Source organism: Oryzias latipes, chromosome 7 (assembly GCF_053564925.1).
Source record: "Oryzias latipes strain Hd-rR chromosome 7, Olatipes_Hd-rR_3.1".
NCBI lineage: Eukaryota > Metazoa > Chordata > Actinopteri > Beloniformes > Adrianichthyidae > Oryzias > Oryzias latipes.
The window spans coordinates 34515224-34534454 of record NC_136243.1 but is presented as its reverse complement, the minus strand read 5'-3'; the positions used below and the strand labels follow the sequence as shown (position 1 = coordinate 34534454).

The following is a 19231-nucleotide window of genomic DNA, read 5'->3' as shown; positions in this document are numbered from 1 at the left end:
TAATCCATCCATGATTTTATATTATTTAACTCTGTGTTTACCACATTGATAAGTTCCCTATGATTGTATGTAGAATAAAATATATTTGTGTCATCAGCAAATAATATGAGTTTCATAAGCTTTGAAACATTGAATATATCATTTATGTAAATATTGAATAGCTGCGGGCCCAGGATTGATCCTGGTGGGACACCACGACTTATCTTTTTGGTTTCTGATATATATTCATCAATCTTGACCAATTGTTTTCTTTCCGTTAAATAGCTGTTGACCCAAGTTAACGCTAGTCCTCTTATCCCAGATATTTCCAGTTTGTCAAGTAGGATGTCATGATTGAGAGTCAAATGCTTTTTTTAAGACAATGTAAATTCCAGCTGCACATTTATTTTCGTCCAGAGCGTTTGTGATTTCCTCCACAGCATCAATGATAGCCAATGAGGCTGATCTGTTTTCTCTAAAACCATATTGGTTTTCATTTATAATGTTATATTTATCAATAAATGTTACTGATTTATCATTGACAATTCTTTCTAAAATTTTTGAGAATCAAGGAAGAAGAAAACAGGTCTATAGTTTGTAAATTGGTGTTTGTCTCCACTCTTATAAATAAAAATCACTTTTGCAATTTTCATTTGGTTTAGGAATCTCCCAGTTCGTAATGATAAGTTACATATGTATGTTAAAGGCTAAGAGATAATATTAATTAGGTTTTTCACCACCTTCATATCTAAATCCTCACAGTCTTTTGAGTTTTTAATCTTGAATTTATCTACAATTGATATCAGCTCATTTTCGTTCACATCAGAGACAAAGATTGAGTTTGGGATCCTTTCAATGGGAGGATTATTGTCTTTGCTGGTTGTGCATTTTGGAATTTCCGCTGCCAACTCTAGTTATATATTTGTTTAGTATCATTTACAAAGACTTGACCAATGCATTTGGCTTTCTTTTGTGTACCGAGGAAAGTACAATTTTGAGTCAAGGTATTCTAAATATGAAGTTAGTTTTCTGTTTTGAACATGTATGGTTTTCACTGGTCTATTGCCTGAATCGATTTTATTTTTGAGAAAAAGTAAGGCATGGAAAAAAAAAGTGTCAAATCTTTTCCGTGTCAAGAAAAAGATGTAGTTGTGGACCAAAGCGATAAAAAAGTGGAATCAAACGGTCACAATGCAACAACCGTTTGTCTATTGAGCTGTTGTTATTGATGCTTTTGTCTTGTCTGCCGTTATCCAAACTGCTTTTGAAGCTGTGTGGAATCAGCAATAGGCTAAGTATTTCTTTGTTTGTGCAAACCACAATCCAACAATCCAATCGGACTGAAATGGACTCGTGTGCTGTTCATGCGTTTATATGATGTATTACTATTTTATAAAGGTTTATTTATTTTCTGTTGAGTTGTGTTCGTATATCAGCATCAATTTTTACTCTTACCTACATTTCTGTTGAAGCTTGCTCCCATCATCCTTACACAACAGTACGTTTTTGGTACTGCCTTTAGCCTCGTTGCTTCTCTGTACCAAGTTCAAGTCACATATGGCCTCTCTGTGCACACGTGTTGTGTTCTGCCCCCGTCATGTGGCTGTAGTGTTTTCTCAGCTTAGTGGCTGGATGCTTTTGTTTTCTTGATTCAACAGAAATGGTAGTAATACTATTAGTCAAAAGATTTGTGTTATAGCACAAAGCCAATGAAACAAATATGCATTTGCTTGAGATCCTTAAGGTAGAATGGAAAAAGTGGGAGTTTTAAGTCTGTTTGGTAACACAAGATCTTTAACAAACTTGTGAAGGGCAACACAACAGGACAGTCGGAGGCTGACTGCTAGAAAAGGGGCGGGGCTGGGGGAGGCAAGCTAAATGGTTGGATATGTCGTCTAGATCTGTGATTGACAGTGAGGTTAGCTTGAGGTAATGCACAATAACGCTGCGTCTTCAATAATGGAGAGTGATACGGAGAAAAGTGATGCCAGTTTTACCACATAACTTGCTGTTGAGGATTTTACTTCTCCACCTTCTCCAGAGGCAGGTCCAGTTCACGGTCCAGAACCGTATTGTATCGAGCCGCTGCCTTTGTCCCACACTGGCATCCCAATTGTTGAGTAAATATTGTTGTAATTATTGAAAAAGATTGTTTTTAAAAATCACTACAATCTTCTTTAAGCAATGCAAAAAATATCAAAAGCAACACTTTTAACAAAATCAAAGCAACAACTATAATAAAACTGTTAGAATTATGTATTTTTGATCCTGTCACTTGTAACGACCTTCACTTCTGCTGTTTTGTCACCCTTCCAAAGTCTTTAACACCGAACACAAATGTTAAATCCCTAAGCTAAACCACAGTTTATATAATGAATATGTTTGAAGACTTTACAGTTTGGTAAAACCACGATTAGCCAAGTTTACTGTAGTAATCAGTGGTTTGTTGTTGATCCATCTTTTCTACCACGAAGATCAAAACTTTGGAGGCGTAGTGAGACTCATAAATCAGGTTGAGGATGTTAAAACCACACACACAAACACAGACGCACACGTGCATTTACACACTGACGCACACGTGCATGCACACACCGTGCATGGGCACATAGCTCACATGACGACTTTTTCTTCCACAGCTGGGGTCTGTTTTTATCCTGCAGCATTGTCTGTCGTCTCTGAATTGAATTTGTTCCGGTGACATAAAAGTCATTTCACTTCTAGAGGATAAACATTCAAAACAACATCAGCTCTAAATGATTTTGTTTTTAAATTTTAAAGAAAGAGGAAATGCAGGACAACAAATACCAGGGTTATCTGTGGGAAAACAGAGTTTCCTCACATTTAATGGGAATTTTTTTCTTCTAATTTTTTTGTTTTCATAAATGATCATTATTCCGTTTATGAAGCAGAATGAATATGAAACCTGAATGTTGATATAAGCGAGCCTCAAGATGCTGTAGATCCTGAAGTCAAAGTCTTTCCGCTTTTTCTCTTTTGTGCAGTAATTACATGTGTTGATCCAACAGCTTCACAAACACAACCGAGTGAGAGAGAAGGGATTAAATCTGAAGGAGAAAGGCGCGCCTAAAGGCTGACGGCGGCGATCGGCACCGCTAATGAAACCACGGCGTGTTTTTGTGTACGTCTCTCTGTCCACGCTTTCTCCGTCCGGTCATTTCATTATTCACCTGCTGCCGCATCAGTAAACAAAGCTGTTTTTGTCACATGGTGACTAATCTGGGCCTCTTGTTTTTTTTGTGTGCACACATCTGTCCTGACTTCTGCCCGCCTCCCTCACGGAGGAGCGCCGCAGCTTGAATTCAGTGATGCGTTGCACAAACCGGGCAGACGGTCAACAGGCAGTAAAGTCATATTGCGTCAGCTCTAAAGAGTGCATTAGTGCTTTGCGATTTCCACTGTGGCGGCAGACCTTCAGCTATTAAGACTGATGGTCTGCAGCCAAAAAGCTGGACGGTGACCTGCCCTCCCGCCCGTTCCCTCAGCACCCACCGAGTCCTCCATCCTTCACAGCGCTCCTCTCATCCGTGCGTCCTTGTTTGACGTCCTACTTCTGTTCACCGGAGGTACCCGCAGGCTATATCTGCAGCCCTGAGAGTCCCAGTCCATGCATGTCCCCCACCCCAATTCAGTTTTTTTCCATGACCTCTTTTTCTGCTCATTTATTTAACTGTTCATAGACTAAAATGTCTCCGACTAAGCAGAGACATCTTTCTTTAACAGCACTAATTCATAGTCAGGGGTTTAGAATCCAAAATACAGTTAAGACCAGAAATGTTTGATTGATTTGACTTATTGGTTTATGTCGAGCAGTAAATCACAGTAATGCAGTAATGAGTAATGCATTGATTAAAACAATAAAGACAAATTAAGAAAATGTAAGTTGCCATTCTCTTAACAGTGCAATAACTCATAAATAGAGATTTTACACATTAAAAAAAAAAATATATATATATATATATATATATATATATATAAGTCAATTATAGTTTGAGTTATTGCTTTAGAAGGGGGGGGGGGGGGGAAGAGGCAAACGGGGTGTATCCAGACTGGACACGTTTGGTTCATTTAGTTACTCCCGATGATCTTCAGTCTGAATAAACTAGGGTTGCTTGATGTGAGGAAAACTCGCCATGTGCGATGTTAGTTAGTTGACATTTATTGTGCAGGTCTAGAATCCACCCAAGTGGTTCCTGGTCCAGGACCAGGAACCGGTCTCTGAACCGCCTTTGGATGTGGCCTCGGTTCGTTTCCAATCTGACTGAGCTCCTGTTTGCTCTGAGTTTTTCTCATTCGGATTAGAACTGGACCAAAACAGCCACCGTAGCCTGGCATTACGTAGTGTGAAGCCCCCTTTGAGACACAGCTACTTATTGAAATGTGGTCGGATGAATGCAGGCTCGTTAAAACAACTTTGACCGTGACACGCATTGTTTTCCTGACAATCTATGTCATAAAGACTTTTCAGCGTGCCTTCCCTGCCAACGTTTCCTTAGCAACCGTCTTAAAGCATGCCTCCGCCGTACCAAAGTAACAAGTGTTGCACCTTGATACCTGTTGATACAGACTTTTAAAACAGTAAAATATAAAGTCTGAATCCGTGAACTATCCCAACATGGATTACAAAGCGCAGGATTCCATCATTTCTGCCTTTAGCTGCTTCGCCCCACCCTCTTAATTCTTGGCCAATGATTGAAGAGACTTTAGTCACATGGGTTTTGGTTTACAAGCTTTGGTTCAAAACAGGAAATTCTGCTGAACGCAGACCCCAAACGCAAAGTTCAGGACTCGGTCCGTACCAAAAGGTTTTTCCAGGCGGAACACACCCCATTCAAGTTTTTTTTTCTTTCTTTTCTTTGCATAGTTGTAATAATCCGGTTCTGATCAGATCAAGTTCAGTTTGATACCGACTTTAATGTTAAACAGTGTAAATATTTCACAGAAACTATCGTTTATAACCTGAAACTGCCTCCCTTTAAAGTGAAATTTCACAGATTCTGAAGGGAAAAATGGAAACTAGACAATGACTAAAGTTGTTTGTAGACCTCTGGGGGTTCGAGCTGTTCATTCAGGTGATATTTGCTTCTGACTTACATTTTTTCCTTACATTTTTTCTCTTGTGTTTTTGTTTCTATTTTGGGATTTTATCTGCAGGGACGTCCTGGTAAATAAAAATACATTTTCTCCAGTCTATTAAGTGTTAGAATGACCTTCATGTCATGATCTGAGCAGAGAGATTTCAGGGTTCTCCCTGGTGAAGGTTCATATGAAGTAGATTGATGTCTGTGTGTGTTTTTCTGCTGCTGATTATTTCATAAGACATGGCCAGATGGTGCAAGGGAAAAAAAATGTCGCTTTAGAGAATTGGCCGTTTTAATTTCACTGGCCATTTTTCAGCCTTACGCAGATGCCACCTTTTTGCCATTTCCCCCCTCCGTTTAAAATCTGGTTTTCTTTCCATTTACAATATATACATATATAGATATATACATACATTTTCTCAGGATTGTGTGTGCAAGCAATTGTGTGCTTCTCTGTGACAACCAGTAGATGCGAGATGCAGAGTGTGGTCGTTAATACCTTGCACTAAATATGCTAATAGCTCAGCACCTGTTTATATAAGAAGAGAAAAATCCACAGCGAGTCTTCGGTACGACTCCCACTCGGCCAGTGCCAGGCGGACTTTAAGCTGAGCGCGTTCATCATAGTAAACGCTTCTTCTGTTTTTGTTTTTTAGCTGGAAAAGGCAAGAAAGGCTTTATTTCTCTCTCTTTCCTTCTTCTCCTCAGTGATGGAGTCCATTACCGTGACGACGTCTGTGGTCGGACCGGATGAGTTTGACCGCAATGTCCCGCGGATCTGTGGGGTGTGTGGAGACAAAGCTACCGGCTTCCACTTCAACGCCATGACCTGCGAAGGCTGCAAAGGCTTCTTCAGGTCAGTCTTTTCTCTTTTCTGTCAAATTGTAGATTTTTTTGCATCAAGAAATACTTGAATTTACTAGGATAGTATGTTGAGAATTCTCTAAAGCCTGATTAGAAGCTGCCAAATAAAAGGCCATTAAGCTCAGAAGTTGTGAAGATTTGTGGCAGATGTTTCCACTTTGATGGAGTTTTGTCACCAACATTTTTAGTGTTTTTCCTCTTTCTATACATTTGGGAGCCGTGTGTTGTCTCCATTTTTTAACCAGAAGCTTAATCACATTCATGTAGATGTTTTTTCCCTTTATTTATATGTATTTTATTACCTAAAAAGGACATTTATTCTGATTAATTTTAGTCGTTTTAGTTGCAGTTTAAGTTACAAAAAAGGCAAATAATGTGTAGTTCTTCATTAGAGTCTCACTTTAAATAATAATCAGGTCATAATAAGAAATCATTGATAGAATTTGGTGAGAAGTCACACTTTATGGGATATATCTTTTGGAGGTTTGTGATCTCTGCATTTATTCTTACATGATTTCACTTTTAGAAAAATAGATTTTTCTCTGTTAACATTTTTTTATTAAGTATAAAAAGGGAATTTGTTTGTCAGATATTCTAAAGCTCTTGGTTTTTTTATGCTGTGCTTTTCATCCATTGATCTTTTTTCAAAGCGTTCCCTGTGGTCTTTAAATCGTTTTTACCCAAAATGAGAGAAAACTGTTGTTTTCCGGGACATAGTTTCTGCAGAGCGGTAGGAAGTAATTAGAAAATTCACCAGACTGGAGTTGTGGGCGAGACGGTTGGCATAGAGCAACCCCGCCCCTTTCCCCTCCTTGTAGGGATCTTTTTCTACGTCACAAATACCATCTTTTTTTAAACAGGATTTTTTTCGTCTGCTCCTGATTCACAACAATTTAAATAAAGACATACTCAGAAATTGAATTTTAAGCAAATATTTTTGATAAAGCATGTCCTTAATCATCAGGATTTTCATCGGAGTGATCTGTATGATCAGCTGTCACTGATTTTTCTTCTCCTATCTTTTCCATTTTCACCTTTCATTAAAACATCTCGACCATCTCCTGTTTATTTATTTGTTTTTTTGGGCGCAGGCGCAGCATGAAGCGTAAAGCCTCCTTCACCTGCCCGTTCAACGGAAGCTGCAACATCACCAAGGACAACCGGCGCCACTGCCAGGCCTGCCGCCTCAAACGCTGCATCGACATCGGCATGATGAAAGAATGTGAGCCCCCTTTTCTGTTAGCCGTTCACGCCGTTTCTTTGATTGTCCTCTCAGTTTGCTGCTTCTCGGTCGGGTGGATGAGCGTTCGGACCAAGGGGGGGGGTTTAGATTTTTAGAGTTGATGCTGATTAAAGAGAAGGAGCTTTTTCTGTCCATGTTTTGCCAGATAATTTGAGGAAATTCTTGAGATGCCTGAGAATTAGAGAAAAAGAGCTCCTCTAATAAAGGCCCGTCCACATAAGCAGCCAAAGTCTAAAAAAGGCCTTTTTCTCTTTAAACAACAGATTGTGTTTCAATGCCAAGAGAACGTCTTTGTTTAACTGGTTCAATGTTCTGTTCTTTGGTCACTCAGGTGACACTGGATGAGCTTGTTTTTCCAAATAAACGCGTGGAGTTGTAAAGGTGGCTGTACGTTAGTGACTTTAGTTTATCAGCTGGACATTGCTTAGCAAGCAACAGAGGGATTCTGGGAATTTCTCCCAGTATCACTGCAGACTTGCATGAAGACGTCAAAGGCTACATTCTTGCTTTGTGTCAGATAATCTTCAGAAACTGTTGCTCTAAAAAATGTTTGCCAAGTGGATCAATTGTCCTTAGTGGGGGATTACACACCCACTCTGATAAAAGTTGTGTGTTTTTGTTTAACATGTCCTTCTGTCATTTTTCTCATGATGGAGGACATAGTTTAAGAAAATTAAGCTCAAAATTGCATTTTCGAGTACTTCATTATTTAAATTGAATGTAAATCAGGAGCAGACGCAAAAAAAAAAAGCCGTTGGAAAAAGATCGTATTTTTGGTCACAAGCTTCCTGCTTCGCTCCCCAAAACTCAGAGGTGTATTTCAAATCAGCTCCTGTCGCTCTGCAGAAACTATGTCCTAGAAAACAGCACAGCTTTTTTATCCCGCCCACTCATGGGTGAAGGGAGACATCGCACACCCATACACCCTCCCATTCAACCTCTCATTCACTCCTAGGGGCAATTTAGAGGAACCAATGAACCTATGGATTAGGGCTGGACGATATGAGGAAAACTCGCGATATGCGATATTGGTAATTAATATTGCGATAACGATGTAAATTGCGGTATATAAACAAATAGCAAAAAAAACAAAAACATCATTTCCATTTCACTGCAACAGTTTAAAAATTATACTCCAAATGACCCTTGTCGACGTAGGAGGCAAACATCAAACATAAAAGGGCTCATCTGATTGATCAAAAACATGAACGGGTCCCTCTGATTGGTTAAATGCATAAAGGGATTTCTTTCATTTGTTCAATATTTCAAGCTGCCATGAGTTTGTTTTAGCACATTTAAGGTAACCGTTTATTGCGATTTTTGCAGTCTTTTGCGGTATGCATATTGCACGGCTTGATTTCGCAATAACGATAAATTTGCGGTATATTGTGCAGGCCTACTATGGAGCATGTTTTTGGGCGGAGAAAACCCACGCATACACAGGAAGTGTATGCGTGGGTCCACACAGAAAGGCCCCCCCAGCCGGGACTTGAACCGGGGACCTTGTCGCTGTGAGGCAAGAGCGCTAACCACTGCGCTTAAAGTAAAACCAGCATAATCTTGATCGAAGGACCACTGGGAACGCTTTGAAAATGGATCCAAAGGTGATGGGAGTTTTTTAGGATTCTTTTACGCAGTAACACAGAAACGGCGTCATCACAGAATTAGGTTAACATCAAATAAAAGACAGGTTGTCTCCTTCCAATGTTTCTATGAAGCTGCAGAACTAAAAACAACCGCGGATTATGAGAATAACAGGGTTAGGTCGTCGTGTCCCCCCCCCGTGGACACCTCTGTACGCGGATCGAACTCCACCCTTGCCAAGAGGAGCCACCCGTCAAAGACGTTCTTCATCCCACTGTGTCCCGGTCTTGAAGAGGGCAGCACTGCGGCAGGATAATGTTCTTTTCTCAAACACGCCCTAAAGTTCAGAGAAGTAATTTTCCACCGTCACCGCTCCTCAGTCACAAGCAACCATTTAGGAATTTTTGAAAGCTGAGAAGTTCATGCAGCGTCGCTGGCCTTTTTACAGCCTCCGATCCGTCTTCTGCAGACTTCTCCATCTGGACTTTTCACTGCAGCTGTTTTCTTTAATGCATGAATCGATTTACAGAGCAGGATTTGAAATGCTGCTGTGATCCTCGATGCTAATGCCAGAGAAGAAGACAGGCCCCAAAGTGTTTTTAATTGTTATTCAGGATTATAATGGTAAAAAAAAAAAAAAGAAAAGAAAATGGCAACTTATTCCCCAACATAATATGTTTGCTAGGTATGTCCTAATCTGATTTTTGGAATCGGTTGATTCAGACTTGATCCAAAACATAAAGAAAAAAAACCAAACTAATCTATTTAAAACATCCAGGTTGTTCCCTATTTTTGATGGTATGGGATTTACATCTACATTAAAATTTCCCAAAAATCCAACATGACTTTCTTCCAACTTTGTGTTTGCAGCATGAAAACGATGTTTAGTATCCATAACTAGCTCGTATCAATGGAATTATTTATTAGTTTCCCTTGTTTTTGGGAGATTTAAATTAGTATTTTTTTGTGATCCCTCTTTCCCGGAGCTTGGCAGCCGTCTCATTGCCATTTCTCCATTTAATTCTCATAAAATAAATCATCTTATTTTTTTAAATGCTGCTGAAGGTCGTTGTTTGTATTAGGATAAACCATTAAAGACACTCTCTGTCAGTTTTATTAATTTATTAAAGTTTTAGGTTTTTTATGCGCCTTTTTTATACAACAGTACAATGTGATCATTCTTGATAGGCAGACTTCTAATAAGGTATTTATTTAAAATAATAAGCATGAAATATACAGCTGATCAGAATAATAATAAAATAAAAAACGGATCCACAATCGGGATACAATATCCAATTTTGATCCAGTGTAAAACTACGTGATCAGCCCGATTTCCGGTTGTGTGATCAGATTGGAACGTCCTTAACCCTTGTGCTATCCTATGGGGTCCAGATGACCCGATCCATACATTGACGTGTTCTCCCTACCATAACAAAGGTGGGTATAGGTGGTCTAGATGACCCCACTCCCAACGTTAAAGTGCTTGGGATAGAACAAAGGTTAATTGCTCAGCTATATGTGAAGGTAAGCAGAGTCCAGGTACACCTTTATTTCAGACCAATGCTACAGTCGACACACCTCGTTCCTGCTGAACGTGTTAGTTTAGGTTTGGAAGACGAAAGCGGCAAACTGGTTTTTAATCTAATTCTATAAAGGCATTAAGAAAGAGAAGTGGGTGTAGAATCAATGCTTTAACGAACATTGATCTTATTTGCAGCAAGGATACAGACCAATGGTCCTCACGGTGCATATGCATCAGCTGCCAGATGGCAAACGGAGCCTGGGGTTGCACAGGAGCTGCAGATCATTTGTTTTCGGGGCCTGCTGTTTTCCAAACAGAAGGAGGTTGTCATCCATGCACCAAATCAAAGACTATGGAATCAGCACTGAGGTGGCATTAATAAAAGTCTTTAAAAAAAGCATCTTAGCTGTCTTTTGCTCCTAATGGCGATGCACGAAGCGCCCTGCGTGGATGTAATGCAAGAAGAAGACACCATGAGGAGAGAAGGTCGCCTCTTGTTAACCCATCAGGACTTTATTTCCCAGCTGATTAACATGCAGGGACGTCTTCATTCTGCATTCAAAGGTGAAGACTGTGAGGAACCAGCACTTTGAGGTCACTACACCAGGAAGAAAAGGCAGGAAGACTGCAGGAAGACAGCAGAACGATGCCCACGGGAGAGGAAAGATCCAGAAGGAAGGAAGAAGACTCTCATAATTATCTTTCCCCCATGCCATTCACACAAAGAGTCACAGATATTTTAGAGCGGTGATACGTTTCACTGGAGGATGGAGAAGTGAAGAGCAATTGATAGAAAGGACAGATGAGAGAACATTCTTCAGTTTTATGCTGCTTTTACTTTGTTGTTTTCCAGCTTTCATTAGGGCCAGAGCAGTAAAAGTGACTGGATGATGGTCATCTGTAATTCTGTGACGGCTCTATTTACATCTGATCTACATTTAAGCCTTAGCCCCAGCTGCCCTTACGGGTGGATACGGGCTGCGCGAGGCCAAGAAATGATCAAACCTACAAGGGGCATGCTAAAATAACATCAAGGTTATGGATATCTCAGTGAGCGAGAGTTAAGATGTTCATGCAAAGACCTGCTGTGGGCGACAGGTCGAGTAGTGAAGACTTGTACAACACGTGAGGGTAATGGCGGACGGACAAATTGTGCTTTTGTGGTACAAGCACCAAAGTTGTCATTGATGTACCACAGGATCCGCTCTTTCAGAAAAACATGTTAGCCACCAGATTGGCGGCCATTTATGGGCCATTGTTGCAAAAAAAAGCAACGTCTGTTTGTCCCACTCTCAACAATATGGGCCATTCAAGCACAAAATATGCCGGAAGCCCTTTCTTGACGCAACCCTAAATTGTATCCAGGCTGGGGACCGACACAGGGGCAGACCTAGGCCCCCCTGTGGCTACATAGTTGGGCAGTAGTGCGAAGGGTGGTTGCCCAAGGTCCCACATTGGAAAAAGCTCATCGCGGGAGATTGAACCCTCGTTTTCCATTAGCCGGTCCTGCACTTACCCAACGGAGCCACGCAGCCGCTACCAATAAAACACTTGTGCTTTGGTGCTTGTACCGCAAAATGCACGATCATTTTAATAAAATATACGAAAAAGGATTAGTAGGCGAGATGTCGTACGGATTTTTACATTTTTGAACGCCCCCCAAATCCTGCAGACTGTGCAAAGGAGCCTGTTAGTGCTCTCCATGTGATACGTGCGCACCAATTGCTGCAGCTGGACTGTTAGAAATGAGGAAATTAGACAGTGTAGTTTGTGTGGACATCCTACGGGCGCTTACGTTCATGCAGCACTTACGCACAGTCAGTGCTCACACCTTTCTAATGCCTGTGGCATAAGGAAACTGTAGGGTAGCCTCACCCGTTCGTTATAAGTTCAGTTAGCTTTACAAATGCTTCAGGATACACTTACCACACCCACGGCGATGGTGCGTTCCCATTTCACGATCTCCCTCGGTGGGGTGTGTGTGTGACTAAGGCTTTAAACGTTTCTTCTGTTTTACCAAATTCATTTCATCTGTTTATTTCCATTTGGAATCAGTTGTAAGAAGACTAACAAACAATCCCAACAAACCCGTGTTGAAATGGAAAAAATCAGTTTAAAGTTCAAACAATGTGAAAACCTTGTCCTCAAATTGTTTACATTTTTAATTAGACATTGAGTCTTAGCGTCTGTTCATGAACTAATCTTTTTTTAGTTATCAGATGTCATTTTTCTTTGTGGGTTTTTGTGCTTTTTTTTGTTTTGGTTTTTCTTTGTCGTCTCTCAAATTGGTAGCTTTTTCCAAAATTCGGTACTATTCAGACTTTAGACTGTGTGCCTCTGTGTGCGTCCTCTGAGCTGTGCCAGCCGAGCTTGTAGTAAACACCCTGTCCTTATTTGACACAGGTTCAGACCGTGCCAGGAAAAGACCCCGTGTGGGAGGGTTTTTGTGTGCGCGTGCACAAGTGTGAGTGTGTGGTTTTTGTGTGGATCTGTATGCCTGAAAACGTTTTTTTTACTTGTAGCAAATTTCTGAGAGCATTTTAGCTGATCCAATTCCCTCTGTGTGTCTTTCTGTAGCCAAAATATTTGAAGCAGCCTTTTAATCCCTCATTCTATGATAGTCTGGTCTCTTTTAAAAACATTTCTCATAAACGTAAAATACACTGGAAAGACTCAATCTTAGTGAAAAGACCCTCGTTTCAAGAAAAAAGTCTCTTTTGCTGTCTTGCTAGAAAAATAAACTTCAATTCAAAAATGTTTTATTTCAAATCAAAACAACAATTACATAAAATAAAATAAGTCAATACAAGACTTTTAATTTAGTCAATACAAGAAAATTAGATTTGAAAGCCTCTTATCAGAAGAAGTCTTTCAACAGAAAACGTGTCTCTGTGACTAGAATTTTTTCTTCAACTGAGAATTCTTGGTAAGACCAATTATTCTTACCAAGCTGGCAGATTATTGGAAAATTTGTTTTGCAGCGGTAATATGCTTGTTTCTGTTATTCATTTTGAAATTGATGCTATCACATTTTTGTTGCATTTGTCTAGAAGGTTTTTCTTCTTCTAATTGAGCAGTTGAGCACTTTTATTTTGGCAGATTTCCAACGCCTTACAGTACTGCAGATGAGGGGGGCAAACCGGATGTTTTCAGAGAAAAGAAACCGAAGCACATGGTTGGTTTTACTGTAGCCCACATCAATATAGGGTGTGTTTTCGACGGCTTGTGTACCTGCTACATTGTGTGGTACATTGTGTTGGCTTGACGGATTACCGTAACAGTACGTGCACCGCTGGCGTTCCTGGTTTTTGTGTCATCTGTTCTTGACGCCTTGCTAACCTGAATGCATTGAAATGAAGTCAGAAGATGTGGGCTTGATATCAAGTTTTTTTTTTTAAGAGTTTCAATTCTGCTCATCTGGTTCATGGTTAAACCCACGGCGAGGCTCTGTTCTCCACCGCAGGGATTCTGTGGGACTCCCTTTTGCCAGTGTTGTCGCCTTTTCTGATGTTGTCCAAAACCCGATTCTCTTCACTTAATTGCCCCACAAGGTTTGTTTGCCCCTTCATTCTGTTGGTATTTCTAAATGATTCCGGGCCCACAGTACCACATCCAATCAGTCGCCGTCTGAACACCACACTGTCTTTTGGTAAACTCTTGCATGTGTGCCAAACTCTGTGGGGTGGTCAAGATGTTCCTTTGACGGCCACTTGTTTCTTTGTGGACTCTCGTCTGTAATGATGCCATCCAGCGCTCGGGCTTGGCTGCCAGGTCCAGGCTTCAGAATAGACCCTTTGATGGCTTGTGCCAAACTTTGACCAAACTCTGCCTATTCATTATTATACCTTGCATACTTGGACGTACTCAACACAAGGAATGGCTTTTGGCAGTCTATTGCTGCAATGGGCTTAGATTGTCACTCGAGTTCCTCCGAAGCTTAATTAATGCTGGGATCAAGAGAAAGCCAAGTAAATCCTGGTTGGCCAAGCAGTCGTGTTGATTTACTTGCGTTTCTAAGCCTGCAGTGTGGTTTCTGTCTGCATTCAGGCGCACTGGACTTATGAAATGTAGCTTTTGTAGTTGCAGCATCTTAGTGTTGCCGTTGAAAGCTGTCGTAAATAAAATATGTCAGTTTGATTAAGTATCATGTCTGAGGAAACGGCACCGTCTTGTGTGGCACCAAAACTACCAATCTCAATGGAGATATTTCACCTTTAATGAAGCCGTTTGATGAAAATCTCCTCCAGTCAGGTTTTTATAGATTTGCTAAAGCCTTTTTATTTATTTATTTGCAAGGTCAATAATTATTTCTTGGTGGTTTTGTTAAAGGGTTATCAACCTCTCTTTAATGGTTTATTTTATTAAACCTTATTTAAAATAGAAGCAACAGAGCATCATTGAAATGATCAAAATAAAAACGAAAGCCTTAAAATATATAATGATCTTGATTTGGGAGCAAGGTGAGATGATTTTTATTTTATTTGTTGAACTGGTAATCTTTCTTTTTTTCAGTTTTCTCTGCTGTCAAGAAGTTGCTCTATAAATCACTTTCTAAATGCTCTAAAGGTCTCTTGGTAGTTGATGGGGTGTTTTTGTTGTTGATTCTTTTGTTTAATCATTTCATTGGATGGTTAAATAAATGGTTTTATAGACGAGCATCCTGTCCACGAAGCTCTCAGACCACGTTTCCCCTCTTCCTCTCCCTCCATCCTGCTAAAACTGGCGGGACTTTGCAGGGATCTGCAGCTTCCACCTCCAACCTTCCTGGATCTTAATGAATCGTGGCTGTGTTAAAACCCGAAGGAGAGTTTAAGCAATAAATAAAGTCTTTTCTATTTGAAAGTAACATGAGGCTAAATAAAAACAAACAAATGTGGAGTGTTAGCATCACATTTCTCGTTTGATGTCGGAGCGAGCAAAAAAAGAACGACTTCACCGGCTTTTGGTATTTGTTGAAGCCTAACTGCTAACATGTCCTCTCCATTCATCCTGGGGAGTTTCTGTGGAATTCAGCTCTGCTTTCTACATTTGTTTTTAATTTACAAGATTGTTTCAACAGATTTGTCTTTTCTCCCCCAAACTACTTTATTCATAAATGTCAGAAATATCTTTTTGGAATTCATGAATTTATTGAAATCTTTGGAGATTTGGATTCTTGAATGCAGATTTCTTTTTACTGACCCTCTCCAATCTTCTTCTGATCTTTTTTCAAAGTGTTCTCAGTGGTCTTTTCATTTAAGATTAAGCAGATTTTAGCCAAAATGAACAAACCCTGTCGTCTCTTCCCCTTGACCGTTCTCTGTTTACGCTGCATCCCGCTAGCTTACAGCCCCTCACACCCCCAACTTAACATAAGCGGTGCAACAACAATGGCAGCAATGTCGTAGCCATCCAGCCAGACAGTTTAGATGCAGATTCCAGCTCAGACGAAGCTCAGAGTTGTTTTTTTTAAAGGGATTCATCACTAAATATTTGGCTAAATTATAGAAAACTATCAAATGAGTTGTTTATGTAGCCTTGATCCTAATATTAATCTTTTAAAACCACTACGATTTGTTTCAGGATGAGTCTGATGATCCTCTCCCCTTCTTTTCCAGTCATACTGACTGATGAGGAGGTTCAAAGGAAAAAGGAGATGATAATGAAGAGGAAAGAAGAGGAGGCGGCCCGCGAGGCCATGAGGCCGCGGCTGAACGAGGAACAGGCTCGGATCATCTCCTCCCTGGTAGAAGCCCACCACAAGACCTACGATGCCTCCTATTCGGATTTCTCACGTTTCCGGGTTAGTCCCGCCCACTTCTTTTTCTCAAACCCATATTTATCGTCCTAAATAATCTATTTCACAGCAATAAACACAAGGTCGTACGTCGAAAAACAAGTTCATTGTTTTATTGCATGTTTTTCTGTAATCAAATGGTAAAGTTGTGATTGATTTGTGGTTCCAGTTGGGGCCTTGACAGCAAGTCTTATATTCTCCTGTCCTTTATTAACTTGATTACATCCGACGCGATTCTCACACTGGACTACAACAATGGGATTGTCCAGAGCAAATGAGATGGAGAATATATATTGGCTGGAATGCCTGAGAAAGCCTGGGTGTCTCTGTGATTTAGCAGTGCAAAGTGTGATTCAAGCACACACTGTGCAGGCAGCCAGTCGCGCACTGAATTCCTGAGTCCCACAGATATTGAGTTGTGGGTGTTACATTGACCTGCAAGTGAACCTTACAATATGAATACGCAGTCAGGTCTTCCAAAAATCCCAAACAACGCGCCCATACTGTAACTTTTGCTTTGCCTTGTTTGTTTGTTTTTTAGAAAATGCATCTTTGGAAGATCCTAAAATTAGCTTTTCAGATCTTTAACTGTGACAGTTTCAGTATGCGTGTAGCTTTTGGTGGCATTTTTGCCAATCTTAATGCAAAATAGCAGAATTTGAGCTTTTCTCATTTTTATGCTACAAACTTTTTCCAGAAACTGGTATGAGTCAAGTGAGGACATGTTTTTGAGGGAAAAAAGGAGAAGAAAAAAAGCTCTGGTTTATGTAAAACAGCTCACTGGAGTGTATGGACTTACTGTGTATATAATTTTAGTCTTAACTCCAAGTGGGATGCAGGAGAAAGATCTGAGGCTGCTTAGTGAAATCTGGGTTGTTTTCAGCCTCCAGTCCGGGACGGTCCGGTGACTCGGAGCGCCAGCAGAGCCGCCTCCCTTCACTCGCTGTCCGACGCCTCCTCTGACTCATTCAACCACTCTCCCGGTGAGTACGTTCCTTCATCTCGCCGTTTGGAGCTGATCCAAGCCGTGGAGTCCCTTCAAGGCAGGATTACATTCGTATCCAAACATGCACTGATCTTCAAATGCCCAAGGCTTTTGGCTGCGAGACGGACACCAGCATCAACCGGTTGTCCTCGGGAGGCAAACGCTGCATTTATCTGCAGGACTTCAGAGTCTCCAATCATGATTACAGCTTTAGAACGTGAGCTAACAGAACAACTAAGTATAATAACATGCTAACAGCTAAAAGCCTGGATGTGATCCAAGTTTTTCCTCTCACTCTCAGAACGTCTGTAATTAAATCTAATTTAAAGCGTTAGTCACGTGCACCCGTATGGGGGGGGCGACCTGTACAGGTGCTGCAGGTTTTGGGTTGTCCAGCTCTGTAGATCATCATAGAGAGGAGTGACCACATCTTAACATGTAATACCCCGGTGTTAACATTCTTTTGTCTACCATATGTCTTCAGCCGTTTATGCAATAACTGTATTTCCGGCATATTCTGAAGTGGAGAAAAGCGGCTTTGCACCGAAATGCTTTTATGTCAGTAATGCGTTTCATAGCGGTGCAAAACCGCTGATTTATGTTGAACGCGTAAACGATGGGAAATTTATGGTACAGCGTATTTAAATGTCACTGGCGCCATCTCCTGTGTTAAAGGTCTCATGTTGTGCTATTCTTAAGCTTCTTCCACTTTCGGCTTCTCCCATCAGGGGTCGCCACAGCGAACAAGTCGCATGGTAAATTTGGCAATGTTTTACGCCGGATGCCCTTCCTGACGCAACCTTCTCAAACCGGGCTTGGAACCGGCAGAGGTAGAGAAGGGAACAGGGAGCAGCCCGGAGTCGAACCCGGGTTTCACGGACGGAAGGCGCCGCAAACCAGCACGAGCTAAACTGGCTCCCCATTTGTGCTATTCTTAAGCCTTTCAGAGTAAATGAAACACAAATATATGACAATAACCTTATGCACACTAAAGAACAATTTAAAAAAATGAAATATGAGGGTTTTTTTTCTATCAAAATATCGCTCTGGGGTTGTTTTCTCATGGAAAATGAACATTATAATACACTTAAGATATTGCATGATATAGGGCCTCTAAAATCAGTGTTTTTCAACCTTTTTTGAGCCAAGTTACACTTTTTCCTTGACAAAAGTCCTGCAGCACTCCAGCATCCAAATATGTAAAAAAGGAGACTCCATAGTCTGCATTGATGTACTGTCCAACCAAGATCTCACGCACATTTTTTGAAATGATTGAGGCAGAAAAAGCTGGAAGTTGCAGCTGTTTTTCCTAAATGTTGTAATAAAAGTTGTGATCGTTTTCAATAATATATTTCAGCTAAATTAGTTGAAAAATATGTCCAGGTTGTTAACATGCAATTTTATGTAACCTCACATAAAACCAAATGAGAACAATAATATGTTCTTTCTAAACAGTGATTATTTTTTTTTTTAAATGTTAAATGATCACAACATGCGTGATGAATTGTACACAAAAAAGACCAACAAGTTATCCATGCTTGGGTTCAGTTGTAACATTTTGAAGTTTTATTATTTTTTCTTTTGTCTTAATCACAAATGTAACTTTACCAAAAATGTTTTTATTTCTTTTTGGTTGAATAAATTGTTTCAATTTAGTTTCAATTTATCTGTTGGCCACTTAGCCTTAATCCTGTTTCTTTTATTTTGCTATTACTTTTATTTAAGCTTAACTCTTCAGATTTTTTGAAAAGTGAAGCTGAATTCCTCCTTGATGTAATTAAAAAACCGTCTCCCGCTTTATGACAGTTAATATAGCAGCGTCATTGCAGAGATACTATCACCCAATGCATCATGGGAGATGTAGTGCAAACACTGACGCTGATGCCAGACAGACTCGCTTCTCTGAGCTTCATTGTTTTGTTCACTTGTTCCACGGTCTGACACCGGATTCTGCAGGGAGCTGCACCGCTAAAGACGAGCTTTAGCTGCTATTTTTGTTGGAACTGAGAAACTTTATGAGCCGAGTTGGAACAAGGAAGTGAGGACTTTAACCACTTCTGATTGGTCAGACTGATGGTGTATGATTAAGCCTCCAAGAGTAATTGGTGGAGACAGTTGAAGGGGCGGGACTTTTCCAAAAAGAGATCTCCTAAAACTGCGGCTAAATAGCGATGCCGCC

At 40.5% G+C, this 19231-nt stretch overlaps 1 protein-coding gene across 5 annotated transcripts in view; it reads left to right on the top strand.

Moving 5' to 3' along the window:
* The window catches only part of vdralpha (vitamin D receptor alpha), a 65848-nt gene that overhangs the window by 33781 nt on the left and 12836 nt on the right, over nt 1-19231 (top strand). For 3 of the 5 annotated variants that reach the window (XM_023956221.2, XM_023956222.2, XM_078949472.1), the window contains 4 exons: nt 5787-5934; nt 7034-7164; nt 15889-16073; nt 16951-17050. In XM_023956221.2, the coding sequence (XP_023811989.1) occupies nt 5789-5934; nt 7034-7164; nt 15889-16073; nt 16951-17050 (562 nt within the window). In that variant the 5' untranslated portion in view covers nt 5787-5788. Of the gene's footprint in view, nt 1-3047; nt 3119-5786; nt 5935-7033; nt 7165-15888; nt 16074-16950; nt 17051-19231 lie in introns of those variants that run through there. The other 2 variants (XM_078949473.1, NM_001128516.1) reach the window with 2 other exon arrangements.